The 19,609-nt window shown below is 43.1% G+C and overlaps 1 protein-coding gene across 7 annotated transcripts in view; it reads left to right on the forward strand.

The window, feature by feature from the left end:
• Positions 1-19,609, forward strand: part of ITPR1 (inositol 1,4,5-trisphosphate receptor type 1) — a 326,193-nt gene that overhangs the window by 18,621 nt on the left and 287,963 nt on the right. For all 7 annotated transcript variants that reach the window (XM_045051892.1, XM_023249983.2, XM_011280170.3 and 4 more), the window contains exons 3-4: positions 3,851-3,958; positions 8,851-8,921. In XM_045051892.1, the coding sequence (XP_044907827.1) occupies positions 3,867-3,958; positions 8,851-8,921 (163 nt within the window). In that variant the 5' untranslated portion in view covers positions 3,851-3,866. The remainder of the gene's footprint in view (positions 1-3,850; positions 3,959-8,850; positions 8,922-19,609) is intronic.

Consider the following 19,609-nt stretch of genomic DNA (forward strand, 5'->3'; position numbering starts at 1 on the left):
AAAGACTACAATGCTTTGTGATTGGGAACTGAGCATAATTCCATAGAGTTCAGGTTATTTTTAATAGGTGAATTAGGGAGGATAATTATTTTCCCTAAAGTGAAATATATTGTCACAGATCATCCAGGAGTGCATTTGTTAGGATACCCACCTGATTTTTTATATGGGGATCCTTTGCTTTGCTGAGTTTAAATTTTGAAGTCCTAGAATCTTTCAGTTCGACTTCATCTGACTAAAAAATAATAAATAGCCAGCATTGAGTGAAAGTCTACCAGTCTCTGTATCAGGTACTTTTCAGGCACTGTTTCATCTGTTCCTTACAATAATCCCTTGCAGTTAAGTGTTATCCTCATTTTACAGATGAAACAAAAACAGGTTTAAGTGGGCCGGATGGCAGTGTTGAGCTAATAATAATAATAGCTTGCACCCAGAAAGAAGATTGGAGCTCTGCACCTGACCATCCGAGCCTTTTCCAATATATCGTGGACCGACTCAAAGTTGATTAGCAAAGAGCCCTGGGTGTCGTTAGAGTGTTTGACCTATCAGGGTCTTGCAGATCAAGGTTGGCGCTGGCTGTTTCTGTATTAGGGGGGTCCCTGGCCGGGAGCACTGGGTACTGCTGTGAGAAGTTGGCCGGCACAGATGGTCCAGGATCAGATAAAGACACAGGTTCTCCCACCCTGTTATAAACAACAGGAAGTCTTCCAAAAGATTGCTCCCACGCCCATCACTCACTGGCTGACTTTCCCTCCAGGCTCCAGAGGCCTGTTCTGTTGACTTTCCTGGCCTTTGTTTTTCCTTCTAGGGTAGGGCTGATGATGGCCCCAGGACCTTTCCTCCCTCTCTCCCTTATCCTTCTCCTCTTCTTACACTTAACTAATGATAGATGAGGGGAGCCCTCCAAAGCTTTCCAGCCAGACCAGTCCTTTTTGAGGGGACCTACGTCTTGAGGCCCTTGGGGAAGACTCTGTAGCGCCTTCCACTTCCTGTTTTTGGTTGTTTCTTTAAATTGGGGACCCCTGGGGCGCCTGGGTGGCGCAGTCGGTTAAGCGTCCGACTTCAGCCAGGTCACGATCTCGCGGTCCGTGAGTTCGAGCCCCGCGTCGGACTCTGGGCTGATGGCTCGGAGCCTGGAGCCTGTTTCTGATTCTGTGTCTCCCTCTCTCTCTGCCCCTCCCCCGTTCATGCTCTGTATCTCTCTGTCCCAAAAATAAATAAACGTTGAAAAAAAAATTATAAAAATAAATAAATAAATTGGGGTCCCCTGGCAGATTTCCCAGTTGAGGATCATTAACTATGATGGACATACTGATCATTATTTTCTGGGAAAACTGTAAAATATGGCTAAAGTTGACTTAGTTGTCTGCTTAACAAACATGGTTGGGAAGAAGGTTAATTTCCTTTTTTCTGACTTACCAAAGTATTGTGTGGCCATGGTAGAAAAATTAGGGAACACCGAGGTAGAAGAACTAGGAAACATAGTTGTACGGAACACAGAAATTCAGGTCTTCATGATCTTAATAAGGATGGCTGATGTTTTCGTTGATGTTCCAGGGGTCATTGTTGATGAGAAGCTCTGCTTAAGACTCTGATGTGACTTAAAACCCTGGCCTGGGGCATCTTCACATCTCTGGATCTTGGTTTCTCCAACAATAAAATGAGAATAATAGTTGTACCCACTTCATGTGGTGGTCGTGAGGATTCAGTAAGAGAACATGTGTAAAGCCCTTAAGCACCACCGTGAGCCTGATGGTGCTTGATAAATGTTAGTCATTATTATTTGCAATGGTAGCACTGCAGAACTGTGCTAGAGAAACACTGTGTTCAGACATCTATTTCAATTATCAACTGCAGGCGATAGTACATCATTCCAGAACACTGAATTATGTCTGCTTCTTTCCATTAGGGACCTGGAATCTTTCAGTAAGGTAACCAGGAGGTGAGGAAAGTTGAGAAAACAGGGGTCACACTGCTATTTACTGGCCTGATCTCCATGGGGGCCAATTTGAAGGGCAAGCCCAAAAGGACAGAGTTAGGCTCACTAGACTGAGCACATCCCTGCTCTCCTGTATCCAGGCTTCCCCTGTGTCCTTCTGGGAGGCCAGAGTGTGAAGACACAAATTTGGTCTGGCTCAAAATTCAAACAGAACTTGATTTCCAATAATCAGTCCCAGACGTATGTTGACTTGCTGACCCCTTATGATGAGGCTTTTAAATATAAGCACATAAGGGAAATATTAAAGTCCTTAGTGTTTTCCACTTGTGCAGCTTTTTCGGGTGTTGTTTAAAACACTGGTTTGCCTTTTAGGTATGAAATAACCAGTTAGGAAGAAATAACAGGCTTGATTCTGGAGAGTGGGTCTTGGCTGGCAAATTGTCCCTCTACACATGATTTGTGTGTCTTTCCACAAGGTTTACAGATGTTGGCTGTTTTTTTGGAGAATGTGTTCTCACTTGCTGTCTTTCTCAATGCATAAGTTCATGTTCAGTGAAATGTTCCTTCTCTTGCTATATCTGGGTTTTTTGGAGGGATTAGTTTTTCCTTGTAGATTCTCAAGCAGTGAACTGAGGTTATTTAACAGTTCATTTTTAGCACCTGGCACTCCTGCTAAGTAGGAGAAATGCTTCCCTAGGTTTCCTGATGATCATTGCTCCATGATTTTAACCAAAAAAAAAACTTGGTGCCCAGAAGGCAATTCCAGAAGAGAATACTTTTCCACGCTATTACAAGTCTTGTGGCTTTGCAGGTGAATGATTTCTAGCTGGGGAGCTGGAGTAAAGACGTTGGAGAAGATGCTTAAGAGGCTCTGGGTTTGGAGGAGAGATTCTGGGAAGACTCGGTTTACTCCATGCTTCTACATCAGATGCCTGAGGAAGCCATGGGGTGTTAGCTGGGGTCCACACCAGCGCACTGTTTTCCCACATAACTGAGCTTGTTTTTTAAATGTCAAAATTTTTATAATTGGCTCCCACTCCTCAATATTTATGGCCCTCATGAAAGCTGTGCCTATGAGTCATGTCAATATTTTTGTTGGTGTGTGTGTATGTGGTGTGTGTGTGTGTGTGTGTGTGTGTAAGTAATGATTTCTGGGCTGTGGAGAGATTTCCTGGAACTTAAGAGTCTTTTCTAGGACTGCCCCTAACTAGCCATTATGTATTCCTGACCAGGGTTCTTACCTGACCTGAGCCATCTTATTCTTACCTGCAGGGTTTGGACCAGGTGCTAAGATCCTTTCTCCCCAAGTGTTTGGGTGAAGGGTAAGAAGGGTAAGAAGGAAAGAAATTGAAATAGCATTTGGATGAAGTGGGTACAGTTGTTGAATTTTTAAAAGGCCACTGGAGGTTTGTGGTATTTGTTACTAGGTTTCCTTTTATTAATTTTGTTGCTTTGGTACCTCAGCACAGGCACAGCCAGACCCAAGTTTTATACCAGGTGTTTCCTTCTGACTTCACATTGCCTGAGGCAGATTGAATATGTTAATGTTTCATAAGTCAGACTTTCCAACTCCTTAATCACTGCAGAGTTGTTGGCTGACTTCCATGCAGTCTTTATATTCACTATTCATTATCGAGGGTCCTCAATTTGTAGAGTTGGATTTGGGTGTGGTTTTGTTAGAAACCAGCGTTATTGTGGTTGGAATATCCTGAAATAAATGATATATGGAAAAAAATGTTGTTGCATATGTCCTCGCTTGGCTCATTTAATTGCCTGCCTGTCACACTCTTGTTTAAATTTGACTTTTAAGTAGGGCGCTTAGGAAAGTTGAGCTAAGCCAACTCTCAGTGACTCTTTTCCCCCCTGTGAGCATTTCTTTCCTTCTAATAACGTTTCATATTTTACTTTGTCTAGGCTTTTCGAGAAAGACATGTCTGACAAGATGTCTAGTTTCCTACATATTGGAGACATTTGTTCTCTGTACGCGGAAGGATCGACAAATGGATTTATTAGCACCTTGGGGTAAGAGTGCCTGATTTCTTGTGTTGCAGGTTTTGTTTAAGACCTCATAATGCCAGCTTAAAAACTGATTTTTCTAAGATAAGAATGTTACTATTTGACTTGGCTTTTCTAGGAGCATTTGGAATCATAATACCAAATCTCAGGTTAGCCAAGTTTACCTCTTACACAAAAGTACTGTTTTCTTGTCAGTTCTGGAAGAGCAAAATCTGATTAATTAGGACTCTTACAATTCAGAATTTACTATAATTTCCTATTCACATACAAGGGGGAATCATAAGGGGAAAAGTACGAAGTGTATGGGATAAAATTTTAATACTATTTTATACAGACCTGAAAGAAATGCTTTTTAGCTTTCATAAAAACTCTTATTTTCTTTGTTTTTTAAAGTTTATTTATTTATTTGTGCGAGAGTGCGCACACACAAGCAGGGAGGGGCAGAGAGAGAGAGAGAGGGACAGAATCCAAAGCAGACTCCAGACTCGAAGCTGTCAGCATAGAGCCCAAGAGGGGAGCCCAAGAGGGCTCAGACTCATGAACTGTGAGATCATGACCTGAGCCAAAGTCGGATCCTTAACCAAAGCCATCCAGGCACCACACAGTTGTTATTTTCAAATGCTAACTTACTTGTCATTTAAGCGAAGACTAGCACTTCTTGTATGCTGATCTCTTTTCTTTGAAGTAGAACCTTTTCCTAGTTTACTTATTTATTTATTTATTTTCTTTTTAAATTTTTAAATGTTTGTTTATTTTTGAGAGAGAGAGCATGAATAGGCTAGGGGCAGAGAGAGGGGGAGACACAGGATCTGAAACAGGCTCTGGGCTCTGCCTACAGCACAGGGGCCTGAACTCCCCAGTGTGGGGCCTGAACTCCCCAAGTGCAAGATCATGACCTGAGCAAAGTGAGACGCTTAAATGACTGAGCCACCCGGGCGCCCCTAACCTTTCCTATTTTAAATTGATGTACGCATTTGAGGGGCACCTGGGTGACTCGGTTGGTTAAGCATCTGACTTCAGCTCAGGTGATGATCTCACAGCTTGTGAGTTCAAGCCCTGCATGGGGCTGTGTGTTGACAGCTCAGAGCCTGGAACCTGCTTCAGATTCTGTGTCTCCCTCTCTCTCTGTCCCTCCCCCGCTCACACTCTCATCTCTCATAGATGAATAAATGCTAAAAAATTAAAAAAAAAATAAATTGCTGTACGCATTTGAAAATTACATATTGTACAAAGTTCTGTAAATAAGATTTTTGTTCTTTTGTGATTTCTTCAATTTTTGCTCAACTTGTAAGAGTGTAACTACATTCCATAATGTCCTTATTGGATGATCTTCTCCCTTTTCCTCCTCCCATTGTCTGCAAGAGGAAATGAGAAGTGAAATAGCCCCAAAGGCAGAGAGAAGCAGAATGGAGAATCAAGATGGTTAACTCCAGAAGACAAAGGAATGGTCTTGATTGTCTTTGTGTAGAAAGTAGTTAGGCCCCAGGGTGGAATTGTTGAATTTGGCAGGAGCTGATCTCAAATGGAAGGAAAGCCAACAGCTTCTCCAAGAACCTTATTCTTCTAGCAGCCAGAACCTCTCTTTTAATAACAGCTATTATTGAAAGCATGCTTGTTCTCTGGTATTTGTGCAGAATGGATATTCTCAGGCTGTCATTCAGGTCACTCTAGCCTCAAGGAGCAAGTTACTTCAGATGTAGAATCTTAGTTAGCTCAGTTGGACCTTGTTGTAGAAAATGTTTGTTTTCAAAAGTCATCTTGATCACCAAACTAAGTGTTTGTCAGTTCTTACTTTTCTTAACCTCTCTACACCAGAGACCCACCCTTTACAACTTCTCTTCCGTGGCTTTTGGCTAAGAGGCCTTCCTGTTTGTGCGTCTCCAATTGCCCGTTTTCTCTTCTTGGCTGAGTCCTTCCTTTTTCTGTTCCTCATGTTTGAATCTTGGATCCTCTGCTTATTTCCCAGCGATGGTAATAAATAGGAGTAACCCCTTACAGGAATCCTATGGATGTTTATAGCACTGTGCTCCGTACTGTATATACATCTTGCCTTTAATCCCCAAACACCTCTTTAGAGTGAGCATTATTATTATTCCTCTTTATGGAGGCAAAAACCTCTGAGCTTCTGAGAGGTGAAGTCATCTGCCCGAGGTTTCACAGCTGTGAACAACCTTGCCTCCAGGACCAGTGCTCTTAGCAGTTGCCTCGAGAGGGGTAGACTTTGCATTCCCTACCTTTCCTGACAATCTGTGTTGTCAGGCAGAATCGGCTCATCACCCTCCTCGCTGTCTGCCCACAGCTCTTACTCCTGTGGATGCCTTATTAAACCCCAACCCCACCTTATGCCTCATCTGCTCTCTATGGCCCTGATTTCTTTTAATGGTGCCATTGCCCTTCCAGTCACCCAGGCTTACTTCCAGTTGATAGCTGAGCCCACTTGTGGCAGCCCCTGAAATCTTAGTGCCGCCTTTCCCTTTGTCCTCTTCTTCGAGAGCGTCCCTTCTTAGAATTTTTATGAGGTACGAATTCTTTGCTTTATAAGAGTTGCCCTCAAGTATTATAAACAAATTAATTATAAGGTTCCTTCTCACTTTTTCTTAAAATTTTTTTTAGTATTCATTTTTGAGGCAGAGACAGAGCACAGGTGGGGAAGGGGCAGAGAGAGAGGAAGACACAGAATCTGAAGTAGGCTCTAGGCTCTGAGCTGTCATCACAGAGCCCGACGCGGGGCTGGAACCCATGAACTGTGAGATCATGACGTGAGTGGAGGTCAGACACTTAACTGACTGAGCCACCCAGGTGCCCCTCCTTCCTTTTTCTCTAATGTGAAGATGGCCCATTTTGAATTTTGGGCTCTACTACTTACCTCAGATGAGTTTTTCCTTGGTTCAAAATGGACTTGGAAAATCAAGTTTGGCCTTCTTCCTTTTAATATTTGTTAACATTTATGGGGTACTAGTTGTGAATGACAGTGAATGACCACCAGCTCTTGTAGAACTTGGCATTCTAACTCCCCAGTCACGTTCCATTTATACAGATGGCAGTTATCTCCCACCTGGCTCTCTTGACTCACTGAGCTTTAGAACTTGAATCGGACCTTGGAGAGTCGGGGTGTGTGCACATGCTGTGTAGAGGTGTGCTGCAGAAACACCTGAGGAACTTGTTAAAAATAGAAGTTCTTGGGTCCCATCCCGGAACACAGCTTTAGTAGGCCTGGGTATGATAGGGACCTGGTATCAATATATTTTATAAACAAATGGAAAGTCTGATGAACATATCCCTATTTGAGAATCCTTGAGCCCAACTCTTTGAGTTTTACATATAAAGGAACTGAGACTAGGAGGAATCAAGTAATGTAGTCACAGTCAAGCTGCTAGTAGATGGCAAAGTGCCATCTTCAATTCATTTGTCTTCTGGCTTAGCCTGGGGCCCTTTCTCCTACCTCTTGTCCTTGTTTGAGAACTTGATGAGTATTTAACCCAGCTGTACATTAAATTCCAAGCCACTCCCCCAGTTCACACATTATATCAGTTCTGGTGGCATTACTGTATTTACATTCATAGGGGCTCCAGGTGGGAGTTGGAAATATGCACATTCTGCTCGATTTTTGCATAAAAGCTCAAGCCATTGACCACACTGTTGCTCTTCTTGATGGAGAAAGGTCTTGCGTCTTAGAGCTGAGGCAAGCTGCTGGTGGGCTACTCTAGTCACTTTGATTCACCCACTTTGATGCACTGAGCACCTTGCCTGGGCAGGAAGATGTACTAGGCTTGGGCATCTTTTGGATCGCACGCATTTCTCTGCCCCCAGGGAGCTCATAGCCTCCTGCACCATTTGTGCTTCAGTCCAGTGAGGTAGGGAAGACAGGAGGAGAGGCAGGGAATGCCTGGTCCAGGACAGGCTTGGCAGGGAGACCCTCATGGAGAAGATGAGGGCTCTGAGTCAGTCTTGAAAAACGGTCCAGGAGGGGAAGTGGAATTTTGGAGGAAGCAGTGGTAAGAGAAAGGCTGGCTAATGGTACCTTGCTTTTGGGAAAAAGCAGCACAGACAAATGGAAGAAACCCTGGAAATCCATAGTATATTAGCTGGTTGCAAGTTCTGCAGTCACTTGGAAATGACCAACACTAGTGTTAGGAACTTGGATAAATCATTTAAACTTCTCACTCTCAATTTGCTCATCTGTTCAAAACACACAGTATTTTAAATAGGTTCTTCTAAAAGAATTGTGTAAGTTCGATTGGTCAGTCTGGATTTCTAAATACAGGGTCTGTATATAATTGCAGGCTGGTTATTTATAACTTTTTGTACTGTTCCCCACCTCTATTTCAATTTCCAGTAGTTCCATATGACTGTCTGCTAGCAGCTTCTCAGATGGCCTCAGGCACAGTTAGTTCCTGACTGAATTTTGTTGTCCTTTCTCTTAGAGCCCTTAGATTGGATTCTCTTCATTAGTTTGCCTTTGTGGCTCCTGTGCTAGCCTTGAGCTCCCTAAGGGCAGGGCCTGGTTCATATTTTTCCTCACACCCCATAGCCCAGCACTGTGCCTGGCACCAAATGGGCCCCTCATCCACCATGAGTTGAATGCACTCACCCCTTGCTATCCCTCCCGACTTCAGCATTACTGCATGTTGTGCTCAAATCCATCATGGACGTGGTTAAGGGAAAAGAGCCATAGAAAATAGGAGGTTCATGTATGCATTGCAGAAGCACAACCTGGGATTGTGGATTAGGTTTAGCTCCCTGCATGGGAAACCTCTCGTGTAAACAGCTCCCTGGCAGGAGAACATGGCCATATAAGTTTTGCACAGGAGCAGCCCTGGATGTACAATTTTTGCATAGTGCTTAGGTTTTATTTTCTTAGACTTGGCCTCATAGAATGTTTATCTTTGTCTTCACAGCCTGGTTGACGATCGTTGTGTTGTACAGCCAGAAGCTGGGGACCTTAATAATCCACCCAAGAAATTCAGAGGTAAGTTGATGACCTTCCTGGAATGGGTACCCTGCTTCAATTGAAAATTCAGCAAGTGTGTTGCTGTGTGTGTGTGTGTGTGTGTGTGTGTGTGCACGCGCGTGTGCACGCACGATTGCTTATGCAGATGTGAGTTTAATAAGCAGTTGTAGGTTAATTTGCTTACATTTTTTTTAAAAGTATGATTTCAAGTCCAAGCTTTGTGACCTTTTGAAAATGCCTAAATAAGTTGAACGTCAAGATTGGAATGGCTTTTATTAGAGCCTTCATGTGTATATTGAATACATGTTGGTCAGTGTAAATTCAGCTTAAACGTTTACATTTGTGCAAGTATGTCCCTGAACAGGATTTATCGATCTGGTCACAAGGAACATGTGTCATTGAAGCAGATCTCGCTCTGCCTTAGGGGCTCTGGTATTTCTAGATGCTTCAACCTGGAGTGAGGAGTTCTTGATTATTGCACTTATTTTTTGAAGTAAAAGACCTCCACATGACAGCCTTACTACCAGTAGCTCGCCACCACTCCTGGCTTGCTTTTCTTTTCTTTTCTTTTCTTTTCTTTTCTTTTCTTTTCTTTTCTTTTCTTTTCTTTTCTTTTCTTTTCTTTTCTTTTCTTTTCTTTTCTTTTCTTCTTTCTTTCTGTTTTTGAATGTTTATTTTTGAGAGAGAGCGTGCGAGGAGGGGAAGGGCAGAGAGAGACTGAGACAAAGAATCCGAAGTAGGCTCCAGGCTCTGAGCTGTCAGCATAGAACCCAATGTGGGACTTGAAGTCATAAACCACGAGATCATGACCTGAGCCTAAATTAGACACTTAACTAATTGAGCCACCCAGGTACCCCCTGGGTTTTTAAGCCTCTTACATTTGTTATTTTCTTCCCAAGGTAGTTTACTTTTATTCCAGAAGGTGTTTAAAATATAATTGGTATGTTAAGATGATAAACATTTTGTTTTTCTTTCTTGTTTTTGTGGTTTGTAGTTCTCAACTCTAGCTGCATAGAAATATCTGGGAGAGATATACAATTAAACGGATACTTAGGGCCCTGCTCCAGACCAATCAAATGAATCTTGGAAGGTTGTGGCCTGGGCACGGGCATTTTTTTAAGCTTCCCAAGTGATTTCTTTACATTTATTTTGAGAGAGAGAGCTCGCACGTGCATGCATGACAGCGTGTGTGTGCGTGTGTGTGTGTGAGAGAGAGAGAGAGAGAGAGAGAGCGCGCGCGCACAAGCGGGGGAGGGGAAGAGACAGAGACAGAGAGACTGACTACCAAGTAGGCTCCACGCTGTCAGTGCAGAGTCTGATGCAGGGCTCTAACTCATGAACTGTGAGATGATGAGCTGCGATCAAGAGTGAGGTGCTTAACCGAATGAACCACCCAGGTGCCCCCACAAGTGTTTTTTTTTTTTTTTTTTAATGATGAACTGGGGTTGGGGCTCCTGGATGGGTCAGTCGCTTGAGTGTCTAACTTCAGTTCAGGTCATGATCCGAAGGCTTTTGAGTTCTAACCCCACATCAGACTCTGTGCTGACAGCTCAGCTTGGAGCCTGCTTGGATTCTGTGTGTCCCTCTCTCTCTCTGCTCCTCCCCTGCTTGTGCTCTGTTGGTCTTCTGTCTGTCTCTCTCAAAAATAAACAAACATTAAAAAAAATACTGACCTCGGGTTGAGAACCCTTTGGGTCACTATTTGACTCTTGGCCTTGATCCCAAAGGGCTCAGACCTTGCCATTTTCAGGTTACATCATTTGAGTTATGAGTTCTTATTGTTGGTAGATGTAGAAACTGTAGTGATATAGCAACTGTTTGGATAAAAGCTAAAGGACTTAGAATAAAATAGAAGGCAGACGTTCAGATGGAGAGAAGGATTTAGAGATGTTTAGTGTTGAGCTGCCTCCAGTTGGCATGAGACTATTAGGAGAATGTTTTCACCTGGGAGGTTGGGGGGCAGGAGGGAAGACTATTGAAAAAAAATTGTTGGCATATGCCCCTGTGACAGGATCCTGAGGCAGCTCTGGCCTCAGTGGCCTTTTATTTTCAACCCTTCATCCATGACTTTTTCAGAACAGAATCCTGAATGTAGCAGAAATCAAAGATTTGATCTAATAGTCATAAGCCAGTTACTTGTAGGAATAATTCTCTACACTGAATAATAAAATATGCCTCAGTTTATCTTTTAACAGGGTCAAGCTCAGTGGACTCAGTGCCAGGTGCTGTGCTAAGGGCTTTGCTAAATTTTTAGCTCCTGGATTGGTCTGTCCGCCCTGTGAGGGGACTGAAGCCCTCTATGGTTGACGTTAAGTATCTTGTCTGGGGTCACATACCTGGGGATGGATGGAGTAGGAGCTGTAGTTCTCAACTTTGGCTGCACAGTCAGTTGTGGGACTTTGAAAAGTAATAATGTCTGAGTCCCACACTCAGGGATTCTCATTTAATTTGGCATTATTATTATTATTATTACTTTTTTTTCAACGTTTATTTATTTTTGGGACAGAGAGAGACAGAGCATGAACGGGGGAGGGGCAGAGAGAGAGGGAGACACAGAATCGGAAACAGGCTCCAGGCTCTGAGCCATCAGCCCAGAGCCTGACGCGGGGCTCGAACTCACGGACCGCGAGATCGTGACCTGGCTGAAGTTGGACGCTTAACCGACTGCGCCACCCAGGCGCCTCATTATTATTATTTTTTAAAAGCTTCCCGGGTGATTCTCCTGTGTAGCCAAGGTCAAGAACCACTGCTAATGTAGCCTAGGCTATAAACCACTGGCTTTATTACTTAAGGGTGAGCTGGTTGAAGTGTGGCTTTGCAGTTGGAGCCAAATGCAGGGAGCTCATTGCTAGTGTGAGCTCTATCCCACTCTGCACGCAGGCCGTGATAGCTGGGAAAGGAACCTTGAGAAAGATGTTAATGCCTTGTACAAATTTAACCAGTGGCTATTTGAATATAGGTTTAGAATGTTAAATAGGACCATACCCACAGGAAGTCAGAAGACATATTTGTTTTCCTGGCACTAGGGTAAAAGTGCTTGTGCTTAGATATGTATCTGGTGGCCGATTTGAAGGGGCTGTTTGGAGATAAAAATGACAATCTGATAGAGGCCACTTGGAAAGAACCGAACTTTGTTTATGGCCTGGCCTGGTTCTACAGGTAGTCACATGACAGCAACTTGATAAGTTGACTACTTTTCCTCATAAATTAAAAATAAAGGTTTCTAGGTTGTGAGGTGCTTTGCACTTGTGGGAAAATCTGGTTCAAAACAAGCTTTGCTGCAGGCTTTTCAAATGTGGGTCAGGACTGCCTGAATTCCTCTTGCTGCACTGGAGGGCCCCTGCACGCAGGTGAGGGGCCCAGGCAGAGTGCCAGGAAGATCTCCTCCACCTTGGAATCTGGGCGAGGATTTAAACACTTTCCAAAGCAGCCCTTCAATTCTGATGCAGCATTCTTTGAAAAAAGATTTTTTTTTTCCCCTAAAATGAAGAAACAGATTTCTCTTTTGGAAGGGATTATTGCCTTTCCAAATACAAGTGCTTTTTGAAGTTGAAGCCATTTTGATGTTTAGAAATTGTGCATAGGGCATTTGGGCAATTTGGAGGCATTTCTAGTCCATTTCCTTGCCGTGCCATTACACCGTGGAGTTTAACAAACACATATGGAAAAGTGAGATGCTGGCAAGCAGCCGGATGGGATGATGGAGTCTTTATCTGAGCAATCAGCAGAGCTACATTTAGTCATTCGGATTTGTTGTTGCTTCCATTGTTTCCTTGCCAAGTTATTTCCTATATTGAGAACCATCATAACCTGTTCTTAAGTAAATGGAAACCAAAGGCCTATTTATGTAATGCTCCCTGTGGCTTCTGACTTGGGGTTTTTAATTTTGTGGGCTCCTCTTAAAGTCTGCTACTCTAGTGATTAATATTATAGGCCCTAGGATCAGGCTTTCTGGGTTCACATCCACGTTCTAATTCTTAGCTGTGTGACCCTGGACAAAATGTTTAAGCTTGGTTTTCTGTGAAGCTTGGTTTTCTCATCTGTAAAACGGGAGATTATATGAGTCGGTACCTCATACAGTTACCGTGAAGATTAAGTGTGTGTTTCAAATTTAGCAGTGACAGAGCCTGCCCTTGAGTTAAGGACAGAGTAAGCTTTATTTACTCCTATCTTTTCATTCCTGGTACTTCTTACAGAGGTTAGTGCTCATAAATGTTGGCAGAAGGGCATCCTATATATGAATCCTTTAACGATATGAAAATAATTATTGTTTGTCTTTTTGTGTTTAAATGCTTCTGTGAGTAGGGGTTTGCACAGGGACCCAATGGCTTAGGTTTGAGTCCCAGGGTTCCTGTATGCAAGCTAAGTGACCTTGATAGATAATTTTTCTAAGCTTGTTTCCTCACCTATAATATGGGGGAAGAGAAATCCTTCCCTTTAAAGGTAATAGGATCGATGATAATAAGGGTAAAGAACCAATCAGAGTACTTGGTTGATACCTAAGACCTGCTCAGTGACTGATAGCTGTTATTTTTCATAGTAGATGCAAAAGAATTAAAATCTTGATACACTTGCTTCTTCCTGATAGGTAAAAAGTACATTACCAAGTAAATTGCTTTTGTGGTGATTCCCTTGAATATATCTCCTGCCCGGAACTTCATCAGTAGGAAGAAAGGATTGGGTGCACATCTGTTTCACGAAAATTTTACAAGCTTCTTTGATTATCGAAAAGAATTTTGGACAATATCCCTTGTCCTCTAGGTGATGAGAAGAGCTGAAAAGTAGAATAATTCAGTTACTTTAGCCCTTTAGTTAATACAGTACCATTTTAAAGTGGAAGTGTCCATGGCAAGTAAGACAGAATCTCTTTTCTTGCTGGTTTGTGTTGGCTTTGCCTGTGATCTTGAAAGAAGGAAGACAAACATTAGATTGAAACCGGCAATAGAAACTTTGTGGTTAGAGAATTCCTTTCTTGAGATGATGTTTTCCTCTTCCACCCCCACCCACCCCTTCCCCCTACTAAATATAACAGCATCTTCTCTAAAGAAAAGAAGGAAATTAACTACCATTCTTATTTTGATCCTACAATCTTTGCTGTTTTAAATGTAACCTCCAGGGGTGTTGGAGGAGCAACAAGGTCTGGGGTTTTCCGGAAATAAGATAGGCGTTAGTATTGAACACGCTATTTATTGTGTAATCTGCTTTTTCAGAATGGGGCAGTGGTAAAGTTCTTACCCTCAAAACTTGATCTTCTCCATTCAGTTCAAGAGGCCAATCTTTTTTTTTTTTTTTTTAACGTTTATTTTCGAGAGAGAGACAGACAGACAAAGTGCAAGCAGGGGAGGGGCAGAGAGAGAGGGAGACACAGAATCTGAAGCAGGCTCCAGCCTCTGAGCTGTTAGCACAGAGCCCGATGAGGGGCTTGAACTGACAAACTGTGAGATCATGACCTGAGCCGAAGTTGGACGCTTAACCAACTGAATCACCCAGGCGCCCCTTGACTTAATGTGTTTTTAACTACATCCAGGACAAGTTATCTTCGGGTATATTGTATATATGCATATGTGGGATATGCACCATGTTACCTACAGCTTGATGTGAGTCCTGTCTGTATTGAGAGCGAAGGTCTGGTCTGAGCAGGTATAACCTGATTCCTGGGCATCTCCAAGTTGACTGACAGCTCTAGATTGCTCAGCAAGTGTCCTGCTTAGCAGTGAAAGCCTGGAATCACAGTCTCCAGGTCATACTGGGAAGAAGTCTATGTTGCTTGGCTATGACAAGCCAGTCTTGGACCTAAAGCTTGGCCATGAATTTGAAGGTCAGGCTTGTGGCCTTGTCACATTTACTGTTGTTTTCCACAGTCTCAGTGTGCTTGCACTGTGCCAGCCCACCTGTTAGGGGAGTTGTGGACTTAGGATGTCTTGATGGAGAGAAAGTGGTTTCATATCACATGCCACCCCCCAGTGGTTTTGAAAGTGGCTTCAAATAAGAATGGCATTTTTCATGGTCGGGTGATAAGTATTTAAGTAGCAGTGACCCGCTTACCTGATCATTGTTTACCTGTGTTTAGGTGGAGGTAGGCAGTGGTTCTTAGCCCTTGTGGGAAAACTAAGACTGAAGTAAAGAGCATCATCTTATCTGAGAGCCAGCTTCCAGACCAGTATCTGCTGCCAACTGCTATGGTAATTTGAGGCAGTCATTCCCTCTCTGCAGGCCTCAGTTTTTCTATCTGTTAAGTGGAATGTAGGCGAAGTGACTTCCAAGATCTCTTTCAGCTCGGAACTTTGTGATTGGTGCCAGAAACAAGCCAGTTAACATTTCGCAAGAGAGCATTGATGTTCAGGAGTCTGGTGCTGTCCAGAAGTAGGTTTTTATTTCTTTGGGATTGCAGATATCCTTTGATTAGATACGACAAAAGGATGGAAACAGCCAGTCCTTACTCTGAGGCCAGATGGGGACACAGCCCGGTCTTGGGTCACAAAGGTCTCTGGACTAGGGTGACCATAACAAACTCACTGGCTTAGCTTTCTTTCAAACCACCCTCCTTTGCTGCACGTTGCCTTAATTGTTGCTAGGCAACATTTTTTTTTTCTTTTGGCAAAGCATTGAAGGAATGAACCCATATCTTAGTTTTAAATACCCACATACAAAGGGGAAGGCCTAACTTAAAATTTGTTTGTTCTTTTGATTCTAATCCGTGATGGGCCTCTCACAGTGGGGGTAAAGGACTTAGTTTCTGCCTGTCTTGTAAAATAAGGCAGAAAAACCCCTCTACTTGAGGTGCTTGTCAAGTATATATGCTTTGAGGCATATTGAAGGTTTTGGGTGTGCATGCGCCTGCGTGGAGCTGCTTTGTAGGAAAGATGCTTTTGTGTTCACAAAATCAATTCAAATTTAATAAAAAGATTAGTAGGTTTTTTATAATCTTCATTTCAGATTTACCAGCTTATCTCAATCTTGCACCAACAGACTCCATTCAAAGGGAACAACACTGTAATTTAAATCCATTCCCCAGGCAACATAGAATGCTCACAGTGTGTCACACATTCACTGGGATGATGCCTGCTGCTTGATTATGCTGGAGTCCCACACACTGCTGCATGTGTCCCTCACTGGATTTCTGCCTACTTGCTCAAAGCTTTGAGCTGCTTGTCTGAAGGCTCTGGGGCATCCTGCACATGGGCACAAGAGAGCTTGTGTTTACTCTGATGCCCTGGATTGCTTCCTATGTGACTATCTGAGTGACGTATGGAAATTAGACCTCGGACCCCTGTTTTTATATTCGTTTACACGTAATAATTGATTTACTAATGGAGAACAGCTTTCAGCTCCAATGCAGAAAACACTTGCATTGCATTGGGAATGTTGACCTTGTCATGTAATTCAATCTCAATATTGCTGTTGTGGCTTCCTCCATTGAGGGCAAAATTGATTGGGACAGCAAGCAAGTGTAATGGGGTCATATTGTCACGCTGTTACATGGTTTTCCTGAAAGTACAACATAGTGGTTGATGAAAGACTTTTTCTTAAGGGAAAGGCTTTTATTATCCTGTCTTCAGAGCATTGATGAAGATATGTGGTGAATCACTTGAGCTTAAGATAACTCATTTTTCTTTCTTTCTTTCTTTCTTTCTTTCTTTCTTTCTTTCTTTCTTTCTTTCTTTCTTTCTTTCTTTCTTTCTTTCGACAGATATGGAAATTAGATTTAGGAAAACTCCTGGGGTCAAAGAAAAATTCTGTATCAAAATTGGTATTGGGACACAGTCTGGGTTTCCACACACACTATCTTTTAGGCTGCTGTGTTTGGGCCATAGATTTAAGAAGCATTTTTTTCCCCCATTACCTTCTATATTTAATGGTATTGTCTTTTCTGTAAATAAGAGTGAATAGCTTGTATAGTGCATATGTACATTAATTAGCTCTATCTATTTAATTTATATCATTACCTTTATATGCATTAATCTGTTTGACCCTCGTAATAACCCCATAAGGCAGCTATAGTTAACCTTCTACAGGTGAGGGAGCTGAAGCACAATGTGTTGAATGTCTGGTCCAGGATTAGCTAGGTAGAAGTTCGAATACCCAGGCTTTGAACCCAGACAATCTGATATCAGAAACCCCCCCTAATACCTACCGTAAACTGTTTTTAGAAGGGAACCAGTCTTTGGGGCACCTGGGTGGCTCAGTCAGTTAAGTGTCCGACTTCGGCTTAGGTCATGATCTCACAGTTCCTGGGTTCAGGCCCCGCATTGGGCTCTGTGCTGACAGCTCAGAACCTGGAGCCTGCTTCAGATTCTGTGTCTCCCTCTCTCTGCCCCTCCCTCCCCCACGTGTGTGCGCGCTCGCTCGCTCTCTCTCTCGCTCTCTCTCTCTCTCTCTCTCTCAAAAATAAATAAAATGTAAGGGAAAAAAAATTTAGAAGGGGACCAGTCTTCAAATATTCCTTCACTTAATTGCTGGTTTCTTGCTCAGGTTCCTCCTCTATTACCCCAAAATAAGTCCTTCTGAGATGAGCTGACAGGAACAAATGTCTACATACTAGAGGTGGTTCTAGCTAGCTGCCTGCTTAACAACCTGGACTATAATATTTATCACAGCTGTTTTCTATTTTTGTCTCCATAGCTAGATTTTGGAGCACCTGGAGGGACCACATCTTACCCTGCACTTCTGGCCCAGTGCCTGGTGTAATGTCGGTCCTTTTTTCAAAGCTGGTTGGGGAAGAATTCATGTTTTTTCCTGAAAAGGTTTTCACTTTTCCCATTGCTACCAGTGTTTCTGCTAGTGACATTTTAGGTCAACAAGTGATTTTTTTTTTTTTTTTTTTTTTTTTTACAGGGGTGCCTTATACTGTTTTATCACCTCTCTCCACATTACCTGAGTCTGGTCTTCTGAAAAGATTTCCTTTTTATAGTTGACTTGTCTTCTCCTGGAGTAGTGGACTGGCCTTACCTTCTGAGCGTACTTTCTCTTTGACCCCCAGTGTTTGATCTCTTTTCTCTCTCTGATGCCTATGGTTTTGAGATTCCTTGCCTTCACTAAATTCATGATCAAGAAAAGATGTGGTTAAAGATCTTCCTCTTTTGTGCCTGGCCTCTTGGTAGGCTCATGGCCTACTTTTCTTCTTGACTGTTGAAACACCCCTGTGGTGTGGCAGGTGGTATTTATCCCCATTTTACAGTTGGGCACCCCAAGCCCAGAAAGGACCTGTAATCAAGCTAGACTCAGGATTTGAACCCACATCTGGAGGGCTAGAAAGTCTCCACTGAACCACTCCAGTGAATAGATCTGTGCTGCTCAGGAAACATTTGGGGCCTCTTACCAAGTCCTGGGTTCCACATTTAAGAGGCATATTGCTCAGTGGGAATAAAGCTCAAGGAGGAGTAACTAGGAGGAAGGGTCGCAAAACGATTGCATTCATGTTGCCCAATGAGTAATGGAGGAAACTTAAGACATTTTAGACCAGCTTAAGAATTTCTCACCTAAGCTCCTACAATGACCTCCTTGCTTGTTGCTGCATTTCCCTCTTTGCCTGTTTTGAATGTGGGGGCCCCCCCACTCTGATGCAGTGTTGCCTGCAGCCAGAGGAATCTGTGCAAATCTGATGGTGTCATTGGCTGGGTGGAGCCCTGGGTTGTTCCCTAGTTGTGCTTAGGATATACGACGTACTTCCAGGGTTCACAGGGCCCTGCATGAGTCACTCTGCTTACCTCTCAGCCTCATCTGCAGTCCCACGCTACGTCCTGTGCTCCCGCCAAACTGATTTATTTCTTCCTGGCAGTCACTGTGCTTGCTCTACCCTTTGGGCCTTTGCATGCCCTTTTTCTTCTCGCTGAAATGATCTCCCCATCTCTGTCCTTCCTCTTGGGTTCCCCAGTCCCCCTAATGCCCACCCATCCTTCAGACCTCATACATTCCCTCTGAAGTATCTTCACTGGCCTCTTGTGTGCACTTAAGCTGCTCCTCCTTTTCAAAGACTCTGAAGCCAGACTTCTTGGGTTTGACTCTCACCTCTGCGTTTTGCTGATCATGTCCCCTTGGACCCATTACGTACCCTCTCAGTACCTCTGTTTCCTCATCTTGAAAATGGGGCTATGATTCTATGTGTCTCCTAGTGTATTGGGGAGGATCAAAGGAGCCAGTCCATGTTAAGTACTTAAAGGAGCAGCTGGCCTCTATTACATGCTATAAAACTCTTTGCTGTTAGTGCTGGTTTATGACTTCACTCCTACCCAGCTCTATCTTAACTGAGGTTAGGAATGAGGCCTGTCTCCCCTAAGGTTTTGCACAGGTCCTGGCCTATAGTAGGCTCTTAGATATTTGTAGAATAAATGAAAAGAGCCCTCTAAGGCATTGCTTCTGAAACTTGAATGTGTATAGAATCCACTAGGGGATCTTGTTAAAAATGCAGATTCTGATTGTGTAGGTCTGGGGTGAGGCCTGAGATTGTACCATTTCTGAGTGGCTGCCATTCTCTTGCAAGGCTCTAAGGACCAGTTGTCAATCTTCCCTTAATTTAGGGCTGTCATATGGAAGACGGATGTCCTGAGCTCAGAACAATAATAGAGAATTAGGGCCAGCAGATAAAAGTGACCAGAGTCAGAGTTTCGGATTTAAGGAACTTGCTTCTGATTATAAGTGCCAAACAATTGCTCAAGGAAGAGGCCTGCTTCAAATGATTGAGTTTCCTCTCATTCAAAGGGGACTAA

The sequence above is a fragment of the Felis catus genome, chromosome A2 (assembly GCF_018350175.1).
Source record: "Felis catus isolate Fca126 chromosome A2, F.catus_Fca126_mat1.0, whole genome shotgun sequence".
NCBI lineage: Eukaryota > Metazoa > Chordata > Mammalia > Carnivora > Felidae > Felis > Felis catus.